This window comes from Penicillium riverlandense, assembly GCF_028828495.1.
Source record: "Penicillium riverlandense strain IBT 135883 chromosome Unknown utg000001l_segment0_segment0, whole genome shotgun sequence".
Lineage (NCBI taxonomy): Eukaryota > Fungi > Ascomycota > Eurotiomycetes > Eurotiales > Aspergillaceae > Penicillium > Penicillium riverlandense.
The window spans coordinates 5,020,523-5,038,867 of record NW_026643194.1 but is presented as its reverse complement, the minus strand read 5'-3'; the positions used below and the strand labels follow the sequence as shown (position 1 = coordinate 5,038,867).

General features: G+C 52.0%; 6 protein-coding genes across 6 annotated transcripts; 4 read left to right on the top strand and 2 right to left on the bottom strand.

The window, feature by feature from the left end:
• Positions 1–484: 484 nt before the first annotated feature.
• Positions 485–2,916, top strand: N7474_002036 (RIX1/PELP1 family protein; the record flags this gene model as incomplete). The annotated part of the gene is made up of 2 exons (XM_057193451.1): positions 485–817; positions 874–2,916. The coding sequence occupies 2 exons, from the start codon at positions 485–487 to the stop codon at positions 2,914–2,916; spliced, it is 2,376 nt and encodes a 791-aa protein (XP_057058404.1).
• Positions 2,917–3,002: 86 nt separating this feature from the next.
• N7474_002035 (wax synthase family protein) lies at positions 3,003–4,670 on the bottom strand (the record flags this gene model as incomplete). Its single annotated transcript, XM_057193450.1, has 1 exon — positions 3,003–4,670. The coding sequence occupies one exon, from the start codon at positions 4,668–4,670 to the stop codon at positions 3,003–3,005; it is 1,668 nt and encodes a 555-aa protein (XP_057058403.1).
• A 329-nt stretch (positions 4,671–4,999) lies between these two features.
• On the top strand, positions 5,000–7,960 carry N7474_002034 (DEAD/DEAH box helicase; the record flags this gene model as incomplete). Its single annotated transcript, XM_057193449.1, has 4 exons — positions 5,000–5,285; positions 5,335–5,522; positions 5,580–6,937; positions 6,997–7,960. The coding sequence occupies 4 exons, from the start codon at positions 5,000–5,002 to the stop codon at positions 7,958–7,960; spliced, it is 2,796 nt and encodes a 931-aa protein (XP_057058402.1).
• Positions 7,961–8,477: 517 nt separating this feature from the next.
• N7474_002033 (putative SNF2 family helicase/ATPase) lies at positions 8,478–13,721 on the bottom strand (the record flags this gene model as incomplete). The annotated part of the gene is made up of 2 exons (XM_057193448.1): positions 8,478–10,980; positions 11,035–13,721. 2 exons carry the CDS (start codon positions 13,719–13,721, stop codon positions 8,478–8,480), a joined length of 5,190 nt encoding a protein of 1,729 aa, XP_057058401.1.
• A 435-nt stretch (positions 13,722–14,156) lies between these two features.
• N7474_002032 (glutathione synthase) lies at positions 14,157–15,735 on the top strand (the record flags this gene model as incomplete). Its single annotated transcript, XM_057193447.1, has 2 exons — positions 14,157–14,455; positions 14,505–15,735. The coding sequence occupies 2 exons, from the start codon at positions 14,157–14,159 to the stop codon at positions 15,733–15,735; spliced, it is 1,530 nt and encodes a 509-aa protein (XP_057058400.1).
• Positions 15,736–17,319: 1,584 nt separating this feature from the next.
• Positions 17,320–17,911, top strand: N7474_002031 (uncharacterized protein; the record flags this gene model as incomplete). The annotated part of the gene is made up of 2 exons (XM_057193446.1): positions 17,320–17,465; positions 17,533–17,911. 2 exons carry the CDS (start codon positions 17,320–17,322, stop codon positions 17,909–17,911), a joined length of 525 nt encoding a protein of 174 aa, XP_057058399.1.
• Between the last annotated feature and the right edge of the window lie 434 nt (positions 17,912–18,345).

The window sequence follows — 18,345 nt, the reverse complement described above, 5'->3', positions numbered from 1 at the left end:
AACTTTCACGTGATGGGATCTAACAGGGCATGAATACGAGCAGGACGGGATGGATTCAACCCATAGGGATCATATAAATTTATTATCGCTGTACTCATCATCATATCACCGTGTTTGTCTACTGCTGGAATAGTCTTGATTATGAAAGCTTGGTCCTCGGGATGGAACGATCCCAGAGTAAGTCGCAGTTTCGCGAGGTCATTATTGGAGTAAGTGAGCTTTGGCTCCGGTTTTAGAGCTTGGAGTCGGATGGAGACTGCTTGGCCGTGCTTGTCTCTCAAGGAGACAAGTCGGGCCTGATAGTGCAGGGAAAGAGAGTGGAGAAGAAGGAGTGAATGCACGGCACAAACATGATCAACATGACTAAGTCCATAGTTTACCGCCCTCCAATCCACTTCCGTGGCCCGAGCTTCTCAACTATTTTTACTTCGGTTTTTTTTTACCCAACTAAATTCGTCCCCGCTCGAGCTGTGTCGGGTTCAAGATGGCCACGACCACATTGCGCGCAGTCACGCATCGTCTGACCACCACTCCTGTCGAACAATTACCCCCAATCGCCTCGTTCCTGGCGACTTCGTTGAGCGACTGCGCCGAGCTTCTTTCTGCGCCGCAGACTCAGAAACCGGGCAAATCCGACTCGGACCATGCCGTGCAGGTTCATAAGCTGAAGACTCGACTGGCCAGCTTACTGCAGGATCGCAGCGTCGAAGGCAGATGGACCGCGGTGGTGCTGGTCAAGGCCGCCGTGGAGGCGGGCCAATGGGAAATTCTCCGGGGATACGAACCGATCGTTCGCAATTTGGTTGGAATACTGGCGGTATGGAATTGCACTCCGTATGAAAGTGGAAGTGTACTAACAGATCTGGCTTGTAGAAACCAGACCCTATCTCGACGAGGAAGATGTGCATCATCACCTTGACTCGCATCTTCCACCTCACCTACCAGTACCCGACCCTCGTACGAGAGATCACCACCCCACACCTACCGGGATTCATCACTGCCACATTGAATTTGGTTTCTGTCTTGGTGAAAGGACCGTCCGGATCGAGCAGGAAATCGAAGCCGAACAGCCCATTCATGGAGACGGTCCTGCACGCTCTGCTGGAATTAATTAGCAGACACCCAACAATCTTCCGTCCCTTTATTCCTCAACTGCGATCATTACTGGTAGAAATCATTGGATCCTCGCCACCGGCTTATTTCCCAGAAAATGTGGTCGATGCGGCGGAGCATCTTTTCACATCTCTGCACAAATGCGCGCCGAAAGACAAATCGGACGCGGGCTGGAATGAGGATTGCAAATCGACAATTAGATCTATCCATCGGACAGCTGACTACCTCTTCCGGGCAGTGGTAGAGCAATGGGAGTCCGTTGACATGACGTTAATCGCAACTCGGCTGAACTACAGCCAGGACATTGGCGACCAGGAACCAGATCTGTTGGGGCTTCCAGGATGGACGGGGGTGCACGCAGGCGCCGACAGATTGATTATGCTCCTGGAACTTCTGTCAGATTTCATCTCGATGCCCTCTACATCTGCCATTCCTATTCCACTGGGATCCATCCTCGACCTGACCTCGCGGCTTACCTCTGTAACTGTGCCGCCGGAGAGCGCCGATCCCTCCCAGAGCAGTGTCCAAATCAACTCGCAGATTGGCCGTGACGAACGGCAAATGCTGTGGGCTGAGCTTCCTCGCATTCATACTACATGTATGGATCTGGTCTGCAATGTGATCAATCTGCTAGAAAGCAGCACCACTCCCGTGATGCAAGCCATTTTGGATCAGATAACATGGGTCTTTCGCAACGAAAAGTTTAGCCGGGATATTCGCTCTGCTGTATACGACATACTTTACTCCTTGGTCTCGGTGAATGGCCCAGCAATGACGAAGCAGAACGTGAATTCACTCACAAACGTCCTTCGCGCTTGCTGTCTTGACGTCTCATGCTCGACTGAAGAATCCACGCCGCCTCAAAACGCACAGTCTGATTCAAAGTCAAAGTCGAAGACGGGCCAAGCTACAGCAAACGCGGACTCATTTTTGAACCCCGAACTGCAAAAGGCCCGCTCTGCACAGTTATCATCTCGATTCCCTGAACTCCGACAAGCAGCATCTAGACTCCTGCAGACCGTGCTTGTCTCTGTTCCCGCTGAACTCCTTACACCTTCGTTGCGGGCCGAGATCGACCGTACAATCATTCTGACTGCGGACAAGAACGCCATGCTTGCTAGTGTTCTCAACCCTGTCCCGGCCATCAAGGGCCGCGGCGCAGGCTCCAGTATCATGCCGTTCCTGGTTCGGGGCTACGCCGACCAGATGGAGGTGGAGGCGTTGGTTCGCCCGCGAATGCCGGTGTTGATGACTGCACCTGAGCTCGACGCCCAGGCTGATGCCGAAGATGAGGATGAGGACGAGAACATGCCGGAGGAGATGTACGATGCTGCCCCTAAAACTGCCGACTTCCTTCGACAGCCTGCGCCTGTAGTTACTCCAGTTTCGCCATTGGGGTCTCCCGCCGTGGCAGATACCTCGAAACCGTTGCACAAGCGGGCATACGCTGAAGAAGCCACCATTCAAACTGCCACCTCTTCTAAGCCATCAGAGAAGACAGATGTGCAACCCAAGAAAGCAAGGTTCGGAGAAAGTCTTCCAAAGGGAACGGATACACCTGTGACTGAAGTGCCTGCCACTTCGGTCTCACAGGCAGTGTCTGCCCCCACGCCCGTGTCCACGAGCACCCGGCCTGATATGCCGAGTGCACAACCACAACCTCCATCCACACTCCCAACCCCTACATCTGCTTCGGCGGCATCACTACCTGTCGATGACAGCGACGACGAGTTGCCCACATTGAACATCGAGCCCGACACTGACTCCGAGGACGAAGATGACGATGTCCCCATGTCGGGGTGAAAAATCATGTAAGAATAGACGTACAACGATATAAAAAACTCATTCTATTTTCTGTATCATCCGAAACAATATTCTGTCTATGTGTGTTATATCACTCGCATACCACTCCCCCAGTAGGTTCCATCACTCCAATACCGAAACCAAGGCCTCCGCCAACACCACCAGCCCTCCCCATTTGCGAGCCCGAACCCGCGAAGGGGGCTAACAGGAACCGGCTCCATCAACCATAGACCACCCCTCGCAAGATCATCTGCAATGCAAGCGCCCGAGAAGAGCAACCAGCAGAAAACAAAGGTTGCATTTGCAGCGCGCTTTAATGAACGCGGCACCGCATGAAGAGGCAATTTCGGGAGGATACATGTCTTGAACACATGCTCCGCCATGACTGCGAAACTCTGCATGCAGAAGAACAACATCGGGCCCGAGAGGGGCCGCGTGTTTGGTAGCTGAGTATAGCTTCCGCAGGTATGCACGAAGCCGCTGAGCGAGAACGCCACCACAACATGCGTTATGCGTCGGATCTGCACGTGTGCGGCCCAATTTTCTGGTAGGTGGGAGAGGAGCCAGTTGGCTGTTGCGGTGAATCCGTAGCGGAAGAGCTGATGCCACCATCGACCCCAGCAGCCTGCAAGACCGTGATCGAGGATTGGGGAGAGGAAGGGCCCGAAAGTATCACTGTAGAGCCAAGGGGCATCGAGCGGAGCAGCTGTTAAGGCTCGGGATGCATTGGGGAATGCGAGTGACAAGCCCAGGAAGACGAGCGGGTTGAAGGAGGTCACAAAGTTGAGTGCGACGAAGATACCGGTGCAGCTGAACACTAGGTGATAGAAGCGCGTGAGGAGAGGGTGTAAAGCAAAGTGGTGGAATGGGAATGGTGGAGGGGAGTCCGGAGGAGCTGTGCCTCGGAAGTAGGGATCGCGCATCATCAGAACCTTGAGGATGTCTAGTAAGAGGTATGTTTTTAGGCAGGTGAGGAAGGCGTTCTGGAGGCGTTGCTTGGCGGTTGGATAGGTGGTGTCGTCCGATGCTTCCAGTCTGTTTGAGTCGAATCCCGGATACAGTTGGGCATGCACGGATCGAGGGAGAGGTCCTAGATGGGGCGCTCGCCAATTCCATTCGGGACCCCGTAGGTTGAACAGGAGGCCAGCGCACCAGTCGATGCGATGTCCCAGATTCTGGGGGTATGACTGCCAATGTAACTGTTCGATTTGTCGTGCGGATGCTGCTGTCGCTTTGGTGTCGGGATTTTTGGAGGTCTGCCTGACCACGACACCTCCATTGCTTTGGTCATGAGCAAATTCCTCTGTTTCAACGAGCAAACAGTCTTGATCTTCTTCCGGATTGCTTTCGACCTCTGTCAATGGCACACACTGGGCGCTGCCACGAGACTGACCGTCTCCAACAGGCCATCGTTCCATCCGCTGGAAATCACGTTCGAGGTCGCTAAGCACAAAGAGCGTAGTGCCCCACACGAACCACCACGCGGTCAGCAGTCCAATCATATATCCATTTGCCCCGAGCAAGGCTCGACGGCTGCTGAAGATGTCCGCCGCTAGGGCGAGACAGAGCGCAAAGGTCAATGGCCGAGCATACTTGATATGGCGCGGAATGACCAAGCCCATCCACGGCAGGATATTGAAGAGGACTGCATGGTAAAGGAAGACGGGTTTGTAAATGCCCTTTTCTAGTAAGGCATCAAGCTGGCGTTCATGGTTCTGGACGATCTCCCAGTAGGGTCGAAGGAGATCGGCCATGCGGGAGTGGCGTTAGGGGCGCTCTCAGACGCGCTAAGACAGGCGGGCGATCCGGGGTCTTTGGACTAGGGGACAGGGGTGACGACTCGAGCTGCAAAGGCCACGAGTTTTGCGGCGTAAAGGACCTGGATCTCTTTCCCTTTCCTTGCCAGTCATGACGAGTCAACAAACACACCGAAACAGGTACACACGACCCAATGACGTTTGTGATAAGGTCACGTGATTCCGTGTTTCCCACGCGCCGTGTTCCTTGGCGCTAGGCCGGATCGAATCGTCTTTCTTGCCTATGTATTTTCTGTTTCCCTTCCAATGTACTACTCGCCGCCACGATGACCGGCTTCTCTGGAAAGCGCAAGTCCGACGTGCTGGATCTGACAGGCGACTCCGATGATGCATCTGAAAACCATGCGCATAAAGCCAGCCGCACGGGCCCATCTTTGTTGGACCCGCAGAGCATCAGCACCGCGCAGCGATTCGGTGAAAGCGCGGATTATATCCCCTTGAATCAGCTTTCACAGGTTACTGGCGCGGACGAGGAGGATGCTCAAGCCACGGACCTGGTCCAGAGCAGCCAAGATGTTGATGAATCCTCACTTGCCAGCTTCGTTCTCTACGGTACTTCGCTCCCCTGACATCATATATTCAAGACTAACCGTGCTGGCAGGCCTCCTGAATACAAAGATTGTCGGTGTCCGTTTCTACAACGGATATGCCAGCCCGGGAGAGCATGTCACGCTCAAGCGGGAGCCTACTAACCCGTACGACCGCAATGCCATTCGGGTCGACAACGTCATGGGCATGCAGATCGGTCACATTCCGAAGACTATGGCAGTAAAGCTGGCCAAATACATGGTATGATGATCCTATAACTATCTCTTCCCACGATAATGGCTGACTTACATTTCGTAGGATGCCAGGGCTCTTCTGATCGAAGGCGTATTAACTGGCCATATCGGTGCATATGATTGCCCGATTGCATTGAAACTCTTTGGAACCAATGATCCAGTCCAACGAGCTGGGCTCAAAGCCCAAATGAAAGAGGATAGACTCCCTCTGACTGATATCAACGGCAGAGAGCGCGAAGAACGTCAGCGGGAAAAGCAGCTCGAAAAAGAGCGGAAAGACGCCGAGAAGAAGTCTCGTGCCATGGCGCTTGGTAAGGCGGCAGCACAATGGCAGGCTTCAGACAATCCCATGTTTTCCAACCTCTCCACTCCAACCGGCAATGGCGAAGAGGGCGAGAGCTTGGAAGAACTTCTCAGCCAGAGTAGCAGTTTCAACCCAAGAGATGTGGGTAAGGTGGTGGAGAACTTTGGTCAGAAGGAAGCCGAGTTGGAAAAAATGCCCATGGTCGATACGCCGGCTGGTCTGGCCACTCAGCTGCTGCCATATCAGCGCCAGGGACTCGCCTGGATGATCAGTAAAGAGTCTCCGAAACTTCCTGCGGCCAATTCTGAAGATATCGTGCAGCTCTGGAAGCGGAACGGAAAGATGTTCACCAATGTCGCGACTAACTACTCCACGTCCACTCCACCTCCCCTTGCGAGCGGTGGTATCCTGGCTGATGATATGGGGCTGGGCAAGACTATCCAGATCATCTCGTTGATTCTTGCCAATACTCAAGCGCGGACTTCCTACTCGTGCAAGACTACTTTGATCATCGCCCCGGTCGGTGTCATGAGCAATTGGAGAAACCAAATCCGAGATCACACCCGCAGCGAAACTGCTCCCCGTGTCTTGATCTACCATGGCTCTGGCAAAAAGGAGGCCGCGAACTTGAGCCAGTATGATGTTGTGGTAACCAGCTACGGTGCTCTTGTTATGGAATTCAAGGAGAACGAGAAGACAATGCCCAAAAAGGGTATCTTTTCCGTTCACTGGCGTCGTGTGGTGCTCGATGAAGGCCACACTATTCGTAATCCCCGGTCAAGGGGTGCTCTCGCTGCTTGCCACCTGCGCGCAGACTCGCGCTGGACATTGACTGGCACACCGATCATCAACACACTCAAGGACTTGTACTCACAGGTTCGGTTCCTCGGTCTTACCGGTGGTTTGGAAGACATGGCGGTATTCAATAGCGTCCTGATCCGCCCTCTTACAGCCGGAGAACCTGAAGCTCGGCTGCTTCTCGAGGCTTTGATGGGCACTATCTGCCTGCGGCGAAGAAAGGACATGGGCTTCATCAATTTGCGTCTTCCCGAGATGACATCTCGGGTCCTTCGCGTCAAATTCCAGGCTCACGAACAGGAGAAATACAACGCACTACAGTACGTTTTGCAAGCCTTTTTTCTACCTATGGGAATCTGTATGCTAACTTCAATCTCAGGGACGAGGCAAAAGGCGCTCTTCTGGAGTTCAAGGACAAGGAAGGGAAGTACTCTCATCTTCTTGAGGTCATTCTCCGGCTGCGTCAAGTTTGCAATCACTGGGCCCTCTGCAAGAACCGGATTGATAAGCTCATGGACACGCTTGAGGAACACAAAGTTGTTCCTCTGACCCCGGAAAACGTCAAGGCTCTCCAAGACATGCTGCAACTTCAGATTGAGAGCCAGGAAGTGTGTGCCATCTGTCTCGACAATCTTGAACAGCCAGTGATCACAGCTTGCGCCCATTCATACTGCCGAGGGTGCATCGAACAAGTTATCGATCGACAACGGAAGTGTCCGCTCTGCCGTGCCGATATCAACGACCCTTCCACTCTGGTTTCCCCCGCTGTCGAGCTCGGCGAAGATACCAACGAAGTTGTCGCTGATCCCAACAACCCCAGCAGTAAGATCGAAGCCCTCGTCAAGATTCTGACGGTCCAGGGCCAGGTACCCGGAACCAAGACCGTGGTCTTCAGCCAGTGGACTTCATTCCTTGACCTTGTCGAGCCTCATCTCGAGCAGCGCGGCATCAAATTCGCCCGCATCGACGGCAAGATGTTATCCGTGAAACGCGACTTCGCTACAGACGTATTCTCGAACGACCCTTCTTGCACCGTGCTCCTCGCCAGTCTGAGCGTCTGCAGCGTCGGCTTGAACCTAGTGGCGGCTAACCAGGCGATCTTGGCCGACAGCTGGTGGGCGCCTGCCATTGAAGACCAAGCCGTGGACCGTGTCTACCGTCTTGGACAGAAGCGCGAAACTACTGTCTGGCGTCTTGTCATGGAGGACTCCGTTGAGGAGCGTGTGCTGGATGTCCAGGAACGGAAGCGTAGTCTCATGCTGGCTGCTTTCCGGGAGACTGGGAAGAAAAAGGCTGAGGATCGAGCTACTCGGGTTGCGGATCTTGAGAGTTTACTGGGTTGATTCTATGGTGTGTATTTGGCGTGGTTTGCATTTCTATGCACATCTTATTATCTTCCTTCTTGTACCCTGATACTTTGTTTCCACCAGATATTTCTGCGCTTCGGCTTGACTTGTATGATTAGATTCACTTGTTGATTTTTATACCCCCTTACTGTGTTCAAATCCAAGTCTATTTTCGCTGCAGATGTAAGCTACTTCTTTAGTCCCCAGCAAGAATTCTACACTATGGTTACACACCTGCATGCTATCAAAGAACCACACATACACCATACATCGTACATTCCTGCAATAGTGATACATGAAGAATCTGAATCCATCCACAGGCGAGATCCTGCGAATGGACAAGCAGAAAAGCGAGAAAAGGAAAGAGATAAACATCTAATCGTACAGTCGTAAAGGGGTATCATATTAACATCAAATCAGCAAGGAAAAAAAAAAAAAAAAAAAAAAAAAAGGCATGAGCGGTCATGGAAGCCGTAAATGCAGCTTTCAAGCGCAAGAAGAAGAACAGTGTCATTTAGTGGATTAGGCCTTCGTCGTCACTCATCTCCATCGGTGCCGACTGAACCGATGCGTCACTTCCATGACGGCCGGTGGGTGGCTTTTCGGGCGTACTGGGATTTAGAATCTGAGCCACAGCGGGCGGCGCGCCCTGGCCAATCTGGCTGGCGCTTGCAGGCCGCGGGGGCAGAGGGAGAGAGCCGGATTGCAGCTGGTACGGATTCTGAGAGGCGGGCCTGGACACTGTCTGTACTGTCGTGGCGGGAGATTCGTGGCAAGCCTGCACTTGGAATGGTTTTTGAGAAATCAGACTTGCATCGGGCCGTAATGGAGGCAGCGTCCGGTGGCCCGGGGATCCAGACGGCGAGATCGGGTTACCCGAGGCTTGGACTGGTCCTAGGGGAGGCGGACCAACGTTGTGCCCACTGGAAGGAACAACAAAAGACTGAATGGATGGCGGATGTTGCATTGGCTTAGCCGGTGGCATCATCGGTGATGCCTCCTGCATCGACAGCATCACGCCATGCTCCATGAGTTGTTTCTGTTGAAAGGCGATGATTGCCAATCGTTGCTGAGCATCTTGTCTGACGGTCTGCTGACTAGGATCATCTCCGCAATTCTCAGTTAAGACTGCCATTGCCTGGGCTCGGTCCTGCTGAAGAGTTCGTAGATACTCCTGCCGCTGCTGTAGCTCTTGTGCCAGCGTCGCCTGACGCCGTTGTTTCTCCACTATGGTTGCTGCATGTTGCCGTCTCTTGTACTCATCTGGGTCATTTCGCCGAATTTGTTCCATTTCCAATTCTTTCGCCACACTCTGGTGTTCCTCTTCGGTGAGGCGGTCGTTCTCGTCGTCCAGATAATCAGTGAGGGAAATCTGCATGATTGCGTCGCTCAGGCTGCTGGTGATAATCTTGTCCAGAATATGCGGGTCTCTCCCGAACAAGGAATTAAAAGGCTGGCGCTGATTTTCCTTCACTGAGAACATGTACACGGCCGCGTTGCTAGAGGAATCGCGCACCATGTTTTTCTGGTCGACAACTCGAGTAGCAAGTTGGGTTTTGAAGCGCGACCTGTTCCAGACAACCTCCTCGAACGTCCCACTGGAAAGGAAGCGATAGACAAAGACGCACTTTTTCTGTCCAAGACGATATGCACGCCCGATGGCTTGCTGCTCCCATACTGGAGTGAAGGCAAAGTCGAAAATTACCACGCGGTTTGCCCCAAATATGTTCAGCCCAAGGCCCCCGGCACGGGTCGAAATCAAATAGACTTGATGTTTGTCGCTCTCGTTGAATTTCTGCGTGGCCTCCTGTCGTGCCGCGACTGGTGTCCGTCCGTCCAGGCGGCAATAACTTCGATTCGCTTTGTCCATGTGCGTCGCCAGAAAATCCATGGTAGGAATACTGTGAGTGAAGACCAAGACCTTGTCGCCTGCTTTGTATGACTCGTCAAGGATTTTGTCGAGTAGAAGGGTTCGGTTGGACAGATACGGGTCTTGAAGGTCAGGAACTGAGTTGAGAAGCCGAAATAGCCGGGCAAGGACAGGAGGTGGGAGCTTCGGGTCTCTCGAAACTTGTTCAACCCCGCTATTTGCACTTGGGATGCCTCTATTCAAGAGTTTTTCCCGGAAAGCGTACGGGTGGTTGCAGAGGATCTGCAGAAAACCAATCCACTCCCAAAGTTGGGTATTTGGCATCTCACCATCTTTCATCACAGCATCCACGTATGTATTGTAAATCTCTTTTTGCAAGGGCGTCAAGGGCACAGCAACAAGAAATTCGGTCTTGGGAGGAACATCCGCCGCGATCGCAGAAACATCGGCGCGGTCAACCTTGGGAGCCAATATCCCGTTCAGCACTTTTAATTTCATGAGACCCCTTCTTCGTTGGCTCCGAGTACTGTCAATGTCAAGTCCTGTCACAATTGGCTCCATGTAGATATGCTTGAATGTCGCAGGGTCGTCCAAATAGCCGGGTGCAATCCAGTCAACCGCGTAGTAATACTCCTCGAGCGAATTGGAAAGAGGAGAACCGGTCATAGCAATGCGGCTCTTGGTCCTGAAGGTGCTAGTGGCCTGAGCAACTCCACTTCCCGGATTTTTCATCTTGTGCGCTTCGTCAGCCACGACGATGTTTGGTGTGTTGACCAAATAACCCTTGACCTCTTCATGAACCTCGTCGGTGAGAGGTTTCGGCCTAGACTTGGTTTCTTTGTTCTGGACCAGCTGCCGAAGGATATCGTAGCTAATGATAAGCACGCCGCCTTCTTTGCCCCAAGCTCGTATTGTTTCAATTCGCTTGTTAAAGTCTCCAAAATGTTTCGTTATGTCGATAGACCTGACTGTACCGAGATGGCTGTCCGCCGAGGTCCATAACATAAACTCTTGACGCCAGTTATGTATCAATGAAGACGGACATATGACTAGCGTCTGAGAACGACGAAGTCTATCGGGAATCTGATTGCGAATACCGGGGTTCTCTGACGCCGCAGCGGTTGCGATTGTGACCAGAAGGGATATCCTATGGGCCTGTTAATGGGAATAGATCATAGCGCGATACGATCCATTGACTTACACTTGCATCGTTTTGCCCAGTCCCATGGTATGGGCGAGCAAGCAACCCGTACCGGTCTCATCTTCGATCAGCTCTCTCCACATGAATTGGATGCCCTTCAATTGATGTGGCTTGACTTGTGCTCCAATATGCGGGTCGAGATAGATGATCGGATCTTTGAAAGTGACCGCCTGGTTGGTTGGGTCACTATTGCTGATGCCCATGAATTCTCTTGACTTGAGCAGGGCTTCTCGTGCCTTGCCCTGTTCATCCTGCCGTGCCTTCGCTCGCCGCTGCGCGTTTTGGGTCTCCTGTCTCACAGTAACATGTCTCTTCCGCTTTTTGGACTGCGAGTCCAAGGCGTCAGACGGAGTAGTTACACCGGAGGATGTATCGGTGGAGATTTCAATCACTTTCTTATCCGGGATCGCTTTCAACTGCCCAGGCTTGTGAGCAAGGACGAGACCCTTTAGTGCCCGGTGGAATTGCGCAAATTCAGGACTGTCCGGATCTATTTTGTTGAGCGCGTTCTCGGCATGCTGTGGATCGAGGCCTTTCTCCTTGAGCGAGACACGATTCACCCAAGAAATAAAAAAAGCCGCCATCCGCGAAGCAAACTCCTTCTCATCCTCATCGGAGTGTAACTCCCATTTCTCATCTATGAATGACAGCAGTGCCTCCTGAACTAAGCCCCGATGGCTTGACTCGAAAAATCCGGACAAGAACCTGGAAAACTTCGCGAGCTCGTGTGAAGGCAAAGAGGTAACGCTTTTTGCCAGAATCCCCATCCGGTCATGGATTTCGTGCCAGCCGCGTCTTGCAACTCTACCAAGCTCTATTGCGTAGTCTGTGGAGCGTGGCTGATCGGAAATACCCCTTTTTGGGACCGGGACAGGTTTTCTGGCCGCTGGGGAATCGGAGACTGCAACAGTTTTCCTTGCCGTTGGTGGAGGCTCAAGGAGCAGGTTGGAACCAAGGTCCGGCGCTGGGGACATTGACGACCTCGTATTGACAATCGATAGCTGGTTCAATAGAGGCGTTTCAATTTGCATCTTGTCATTCAGATAGGAGTTGGTTGACACCTGTGAATCAACTGGATTGACTGGAGGTGTCGCGATTTCGTAACCAGCGTCTATGTCCATCGAACCAGGTGTATCACCGGTAAGATCCACAGATTCGACATTCTCATTGTCAAAAATGGCAGGGCGGACCAAGGGCTCCCGTCGTTTTAGAGACGACCTGGTAGGCTTACTATCTCCACTGGAGGAAGACGATGACGAAGAGGCCAGGGATCGAGGAGCAGCAAGTGAAGTCGCAGACAAGCTCCTCTGTGATAGAACCAAAGGCTCATCACTCTCACTCACGTAAACTTCAGCATCATCAGAGTCTTCAACGATAAAGTCGCTGACGGGCTGCTCTGACGAGGACTCTGCGGACTCTGAGCTCAATGTTTCCTCTTCTTCGGACGTTGACTTGGGTTTCTTCGCTCCTGGGGTCCGTGGAGCTCGGGGCACATCAGGCGGGCATTCCTTTTGATCCAAGACTGACAGAGTGTAGTTGTGTCGGCAGATATCCGAGATGGTGTTCTCCAAACTCCCGCATGCCTTTTTCAACCCATCCACCGAGTGATGATCGACTTCGCCAATCGTCTTTCGGAGCGTTTGCAGGCGTCTCTCGAGGAGAGCCAGTTGACGATCTTCGGATTTTTTCTCCAAGTCCACAGAGTCATGGTTTCGCGATTTGATCCACCGACGGCGCGCTTTCCGTGTCTCCTTTGGCAACTGGTTTTGCCGCCACCATTCTTCGTGCTGGGATATGAACTCCGAAACAACAGAATCATATTGTGCGTCTGGAAGACGAGCGGGCTTGCTTGCGAATTCCGGATGCTCATGCAGGATCTCTTCCCAAGTATCCTCATCGTACTGCCCTTCTGAACCGGAGTCACCATATGCCGGGAGAGCATTCTCATCATCCCTCCCCGGGGGGTACTTCTCAAGCAGGTACTCTTCAAGAAAACGGAAATCAACTTTCTTCTTTTGGAGTAATGGGATATTTTGCTTCTGGGAATCATCATCCGAGAATTGGCCTTGATCGGGACTGGGTTGATTGTGTGACAAGCCGGCCCCTTTATAGGGCACCAAGCTGAGTGAATCCAGTTCCTGATCTGGCTGGCTGATTTCCGCTATCTTCTGAGGCGCGATCCTTCGAGGTGCTTGTTGAGGACAGGCAGGCGCGGGCGTGGTATCGTGAGTGGGAAGGCTCGGGGAATCGAAGGAGGTGCTCGGCAGCGGAGATTTGACGTTTGCCCCATGTAGGCCTGGCGCAGAAGCCGGGGGACGAGGAGGGGGGCTGCGAGAGAATTTAGGTATCGCATGTTCCCCAACGGGCCGGCGCAAATCATCCGTGATCCTCTTAGAGACTTGATATTTGGGTGATCGCTGCTGAAGGTAGTCAATAGCAGTCAGAAGATTGCTACGATGCCCCAGCGGCTTCAAGCCCAGATCGACTCGCAGAGCTTCGTTGTTGACATGGTTGAGCAGCACACTTCCAGTCACAAGGTTATCACGGAGTGCAGTTTCGAGCGTGGCGGGGTCTGGTCGGGGCGCGTTGGTGGCCTGCGACCACACAGCCGTGCCCCGACAGAGAAAGTTGACGACTTCATCGACTCCCCAGTCAGCTGGATCAGGGTCCGGGACCTCAGAGGTCATTTCTCCAGGATATGTATCTGTAATATGTCAGGAAACCGTTCCTCTTCAAATTTCTAAGCCTCAGACTACCCACCATGGAGCTGGCACCCAGACCAATGAAGATCCGCGGCCGTCAAGAAAGTAGTTCCATGAGCTGTCAGTCAGACTGCAGGCAGGAAGAGAAGGGGTGTGGTGTGTGAAAAGAAGTCAGCACGCACGAATAAACGCTTTTGTCGTGCCGGGCAAGAAGAGCTGTAAAAAGCCGAGAAGTAGAGGTCGTTTGTTGACTACTTCGGCCTAGCCACTTTTTTTTAATTCCGGCAAAATGGGACTCACCGCCCGCCCTGAGCCAGAAACTGATTAATAATAGATGCGGGATGCTGAGACACCCGGTGGGCAGACTGACTCTACCTTATTCTACAAACTTCTCTTTGCTGTAAGAGACTGAATACAGCCATGGAGTCAATCTATTCGAGTTATCCTCCAGAGCTGTCGCCTGAGCAGCAGAAATATTTGGTGAAAACAGCCAAGGATTGGGCTATCCAGAATGGCCTCACTGTTCGGCCATCTCCAACTATTCTTCCCGCGGGTGCAGATCCCAACGGGGTGCTGGCGACCAATGCGCCAGTGACCCTTTTCCCGAGTCCTTTTCCTAAGGGTTGCTTTGAGGAGGCAAATGCGCTGCAGGCTGTGTATAATGAGCTGTATGCTGCAATTACGTGCAACGAGGCTTGGTTGGGCAAGATTATTGAAGAGTAAGAGTGCTGCCGTCCTTCCAGATACCTCAAACTAAATCGTCTGCAGCCTGATTGATGTGGATGACTTCGTGTTGAATCTCTGGAAAGTGCATCTGGCAGTTCAGAAGGAGGGTTATGTCCAGAATCTCTCCCTAGGCCTGTTCCGATCCGACTACATGGCCCACGTCTCAGCCAATGCTGCTCCTTCTTTGAAGCAGGTCGAATTCAACACCATCTCGTCCTCCTTTGGAGGACTGTCATCGCTTGTCCGATCGATGCATACCGAGCTCCTTACCTCTCCTCCAAGCTATCCGCCTCATCCTCTGCTGCAGTCCGGAGTACCACCGGAAAACTCTGCTGTAGAAACCCTTGCGGCAGGCCTGGCGGCAGCACACCAGGCCTACGGGCCGTCAAAATCCACTCCTAGTCTACCACTGGGTATTGCATTCGTAGTTCAGGACGGCGAACGCAATATCTTCGACCAGCTGGCGGTGTCGAAACGTCTGACCACGCACCACAAAATTCCTGTTTTCCGTGTGGCCAGCTCAGAGATCCTCAACCAAACATCTATCTCCAATTCGAATCCTGCTCGTCCTTTGGTGTATCGACCTCCTCATGCCCCAGAGTCGGCTTTTGAAGTGACAACCGTTTATCTTCGAGCCTACTATGCGCCAGATGAATACAAATCCGCCCAGGACTGGGAGGCTCGAACGCACCTGGAGCGGTCAGCAGCTATCAAGTGTCCCACTGTGCTGAACCAGCTGTCTGGATGCAAGAAGGTGCAACAAGTCCTGGCGGAACCCACTGGACCCGACCATCTGTCTGCTTTCCTGAAAGGCACCGATCCCGGCATTATTGCAAGACTGCGGGAGACTTTTGCTCCACAATATGACTTGTCGTCTCACGGACAAGGTAGAGAGCTCGCCCTCAACCTCGAGACGGCCATGAACCATGTGCTCAAACCTCAGCGAGAAGGCGGAGGCAATAACATCTACAAGTCTGACATCCCCGAGTTCCTGCGGTCTATTCCTGAATCGGATTGGAAGGGGTGGGTTCTCATGGAGCTGATCAACCCCGCTGCCCATGCCAAGAATGTCGCCCTACGAAATGATGGCGAAGTTCTCCGTGGCAACGTTATCTCCGAGCTGGGTGTATACGGTACCATTCTGTGGGACAACACAGGGAAAATTCTTCATAACGAGCAAGGTGGATGGTTACTAAGGACGAAAGGAAAGGAGGTGAACGAGGGAGGTGTGGCCGCTGGATTCTCTAGCTTGGATAGCATTCTCCTGTTTTAATTTCTAGATTAAGTAGACATTTACAATGAAGCAATGAAACACATTTAGAAGTCGAGTCGACAAGTGGTATCAGGCTGTCGTTCAAGGTGCGCAGCCGATCTCAAGAAGATCATTTCTGGATGGCTTGCATGTTAGCGATAAGATGTAGCCGCTGTCGGTCCCTGAAACCTGGGCAAGCTAGTCACGGGCGCAGATGGTGCTACTTGCCCATACAATGGCTTCCGCAGCCAGTTAAGTAGGATCTAGAGTAGAAGAGAGGTGCAAACAATCATGTTTTCTAATGAAAAGGAAACCACATTTATTAGTGAGTCTTGGAATGCACGTGCACGTTGGCAATAAAGCAAAACTAGAGTTGCAGATCAAAGGGCAAATCATGCGTGTGGAAGGAGGATCCCATATGTTGGAGTTCCGACCAGGACGCACGCCAAATACCGGCTGACAAGGTTCTGCCGTGAGGGGTTAAGCGGTACATTTTCATGGACGAGAATGCAACTTGCCCTTTTCTCTACCATGATGGAGCGATTGAGATGACGCAGACATCTGATGTCACGGAGAGACTTGATCATGGAGAGGCTCGCTCGATCGGTTATAGGTGCTGTTTTTGAAGCTTAAATGCCATGGGGGGTTTAGGTTTAAACCTTACATTCTTTCATAGTAGCCCGGAGGATGTCTTGACTAAGAAATTAGTAAAGATCAACATTTCGACTCCCGAAGCTAAGGGAAAAGAGGGGCTCCTGTCTTTGCTCTGTTACTATTCCCACAAGCAACCATTTTCTCACCATGTGGGACAACTTAGTGCCTTTCTCCAAGTCCTATAAGCATGTCAATTCGCCCCCCAACACTCCTCCGCCTGGTCCAATCCACAGTCAAATCCCAACACGCCTCTCGTGATAGCTACAATCTCCACATAACCTGCTCTGTGAAACCAAATGCCTCTGCCCAGCGACTGGGGATCAGAGCTGTCGATGCAGACAAGATTGAGGTCTCAGTCGCAGAACCTCCGCGCGACGGGGCGGCCAATCTTGCTGTCTCGAAGGTATTCGCTGAGGTACGCTTGTTATTCTATTGCTTGTTTCTATGTGCTTTTATTGCAAAGGGGCAAACCGCTCGAGTTACTGATGTCATTGCGAGAAAATACATAGATCTTCAACGTCCCCAAATCTAGTGTTGAAGTGGTTCGTGGGCTCAAGGCCCGAGAGAAAACGGTTTGCGTACGCGACATGGATGTTGCTACCGATCGGAAAGAAGAATTCTTACAGAGGGTGAGGGATAAATTGAAACAAGAAGAAGAAAAGAATAAAGGGCGATAGACGGTGCGAAAATGGTTCGTCCTCCATGTTGGCAGAACCGATAAACTATGCATAACCCAGGTTAAGTGTCGTGGAAATTCAAGAATATTAATCCAAATATTAATTTATCAGAGTCAAAGAATGATAATTGAACAATCCAGGCTCATATAATAGCATGTCTTTTCCTACCTATTGACATAGATCTGGCGGTCGGCATCCCGTGACCGAGGTTCCACTCTTGAACTTGGAGTTTCTTTCAACTTCACTTTCCAACAACCCAATCTCCGCCGAGACCATGGCAGACAGTGAGCGCGAAAAAATGGCAATTGCTAATTCTCCTGCCGCCAAAACACCAAAGCGCAAAGCATCCGACGCGTCCAAGCCAAAAGTCACCCACTTCACTTCCCGCAATCCGCCCTGGACTTATCTCAAACTCCGACTGTACGCAGGAGCGATACCCCTGTCTTCATTTACGTGAAATAATCTCAGCTAACACCATTAATACTAGAATTCCACAACCCGGCTCCTCTCCTCAACCCCTTGACGCTCTCTCGGCCCGCACATACCTCTCTGCCGCGCTATCCCAATTCCTCGGTCTCACGGGAACTGCCATTCCAATTGATATCTTAAAAATAGAAGATGAATTGCCGGATGCGGATGCACAGTCTACATGTACGGCACAATCAAATAACGTGAAGAAGTGCGATACTGTCTGGATCCGCGTGCCGCGCGGGGACGCCGCTGCTGTGGTAGCCGCGCTCAGCTCGTGGGTTGGCGGGAGCAGCGGCGGTTCGTCTGCTGTCAGTGTAGCATGGAGAATTTGTGCCAAGGGAAATTTTCTGGGTGCGCTAGTTGCCGGGTCTGGACATGACTTGTTCGTTCCTTGAGCAGTGCGTGCGGCTCGGTCTTCTTCTCTGCATTCACACTTTGCCCAAGTCGGAGGGCATACCTTATATAGGTCCTTGAGATCCGATCTGTCTAGTGGGGACAGACTCCAGCGGAGGTTCTGCCTGGCTCATTCGAAGCCCGATATGGGAAACCTCTTTCCACCCCTTCACAGTGCTATCATGTTCGTGCTGGCTGGTCCACCGGTTGATATTCCTCTTCTGGAAGATATTTCCTAATTTGAATTGGGCATATAGACTAAATGGTCTTGTTTCCCAATTTTTAGACCATATATGCTGCCTCTTAAGAGAGTAGGGGACTTTTGTCCGTCAAAATCGATCACGCGCAACTTCTAATGCGGAGAATCAAAACCATTTGCATGAACGTTTAAATTTGGGTCATATAGTGTCTCTCGCGAAGTTGTTGGAGCTCCAAA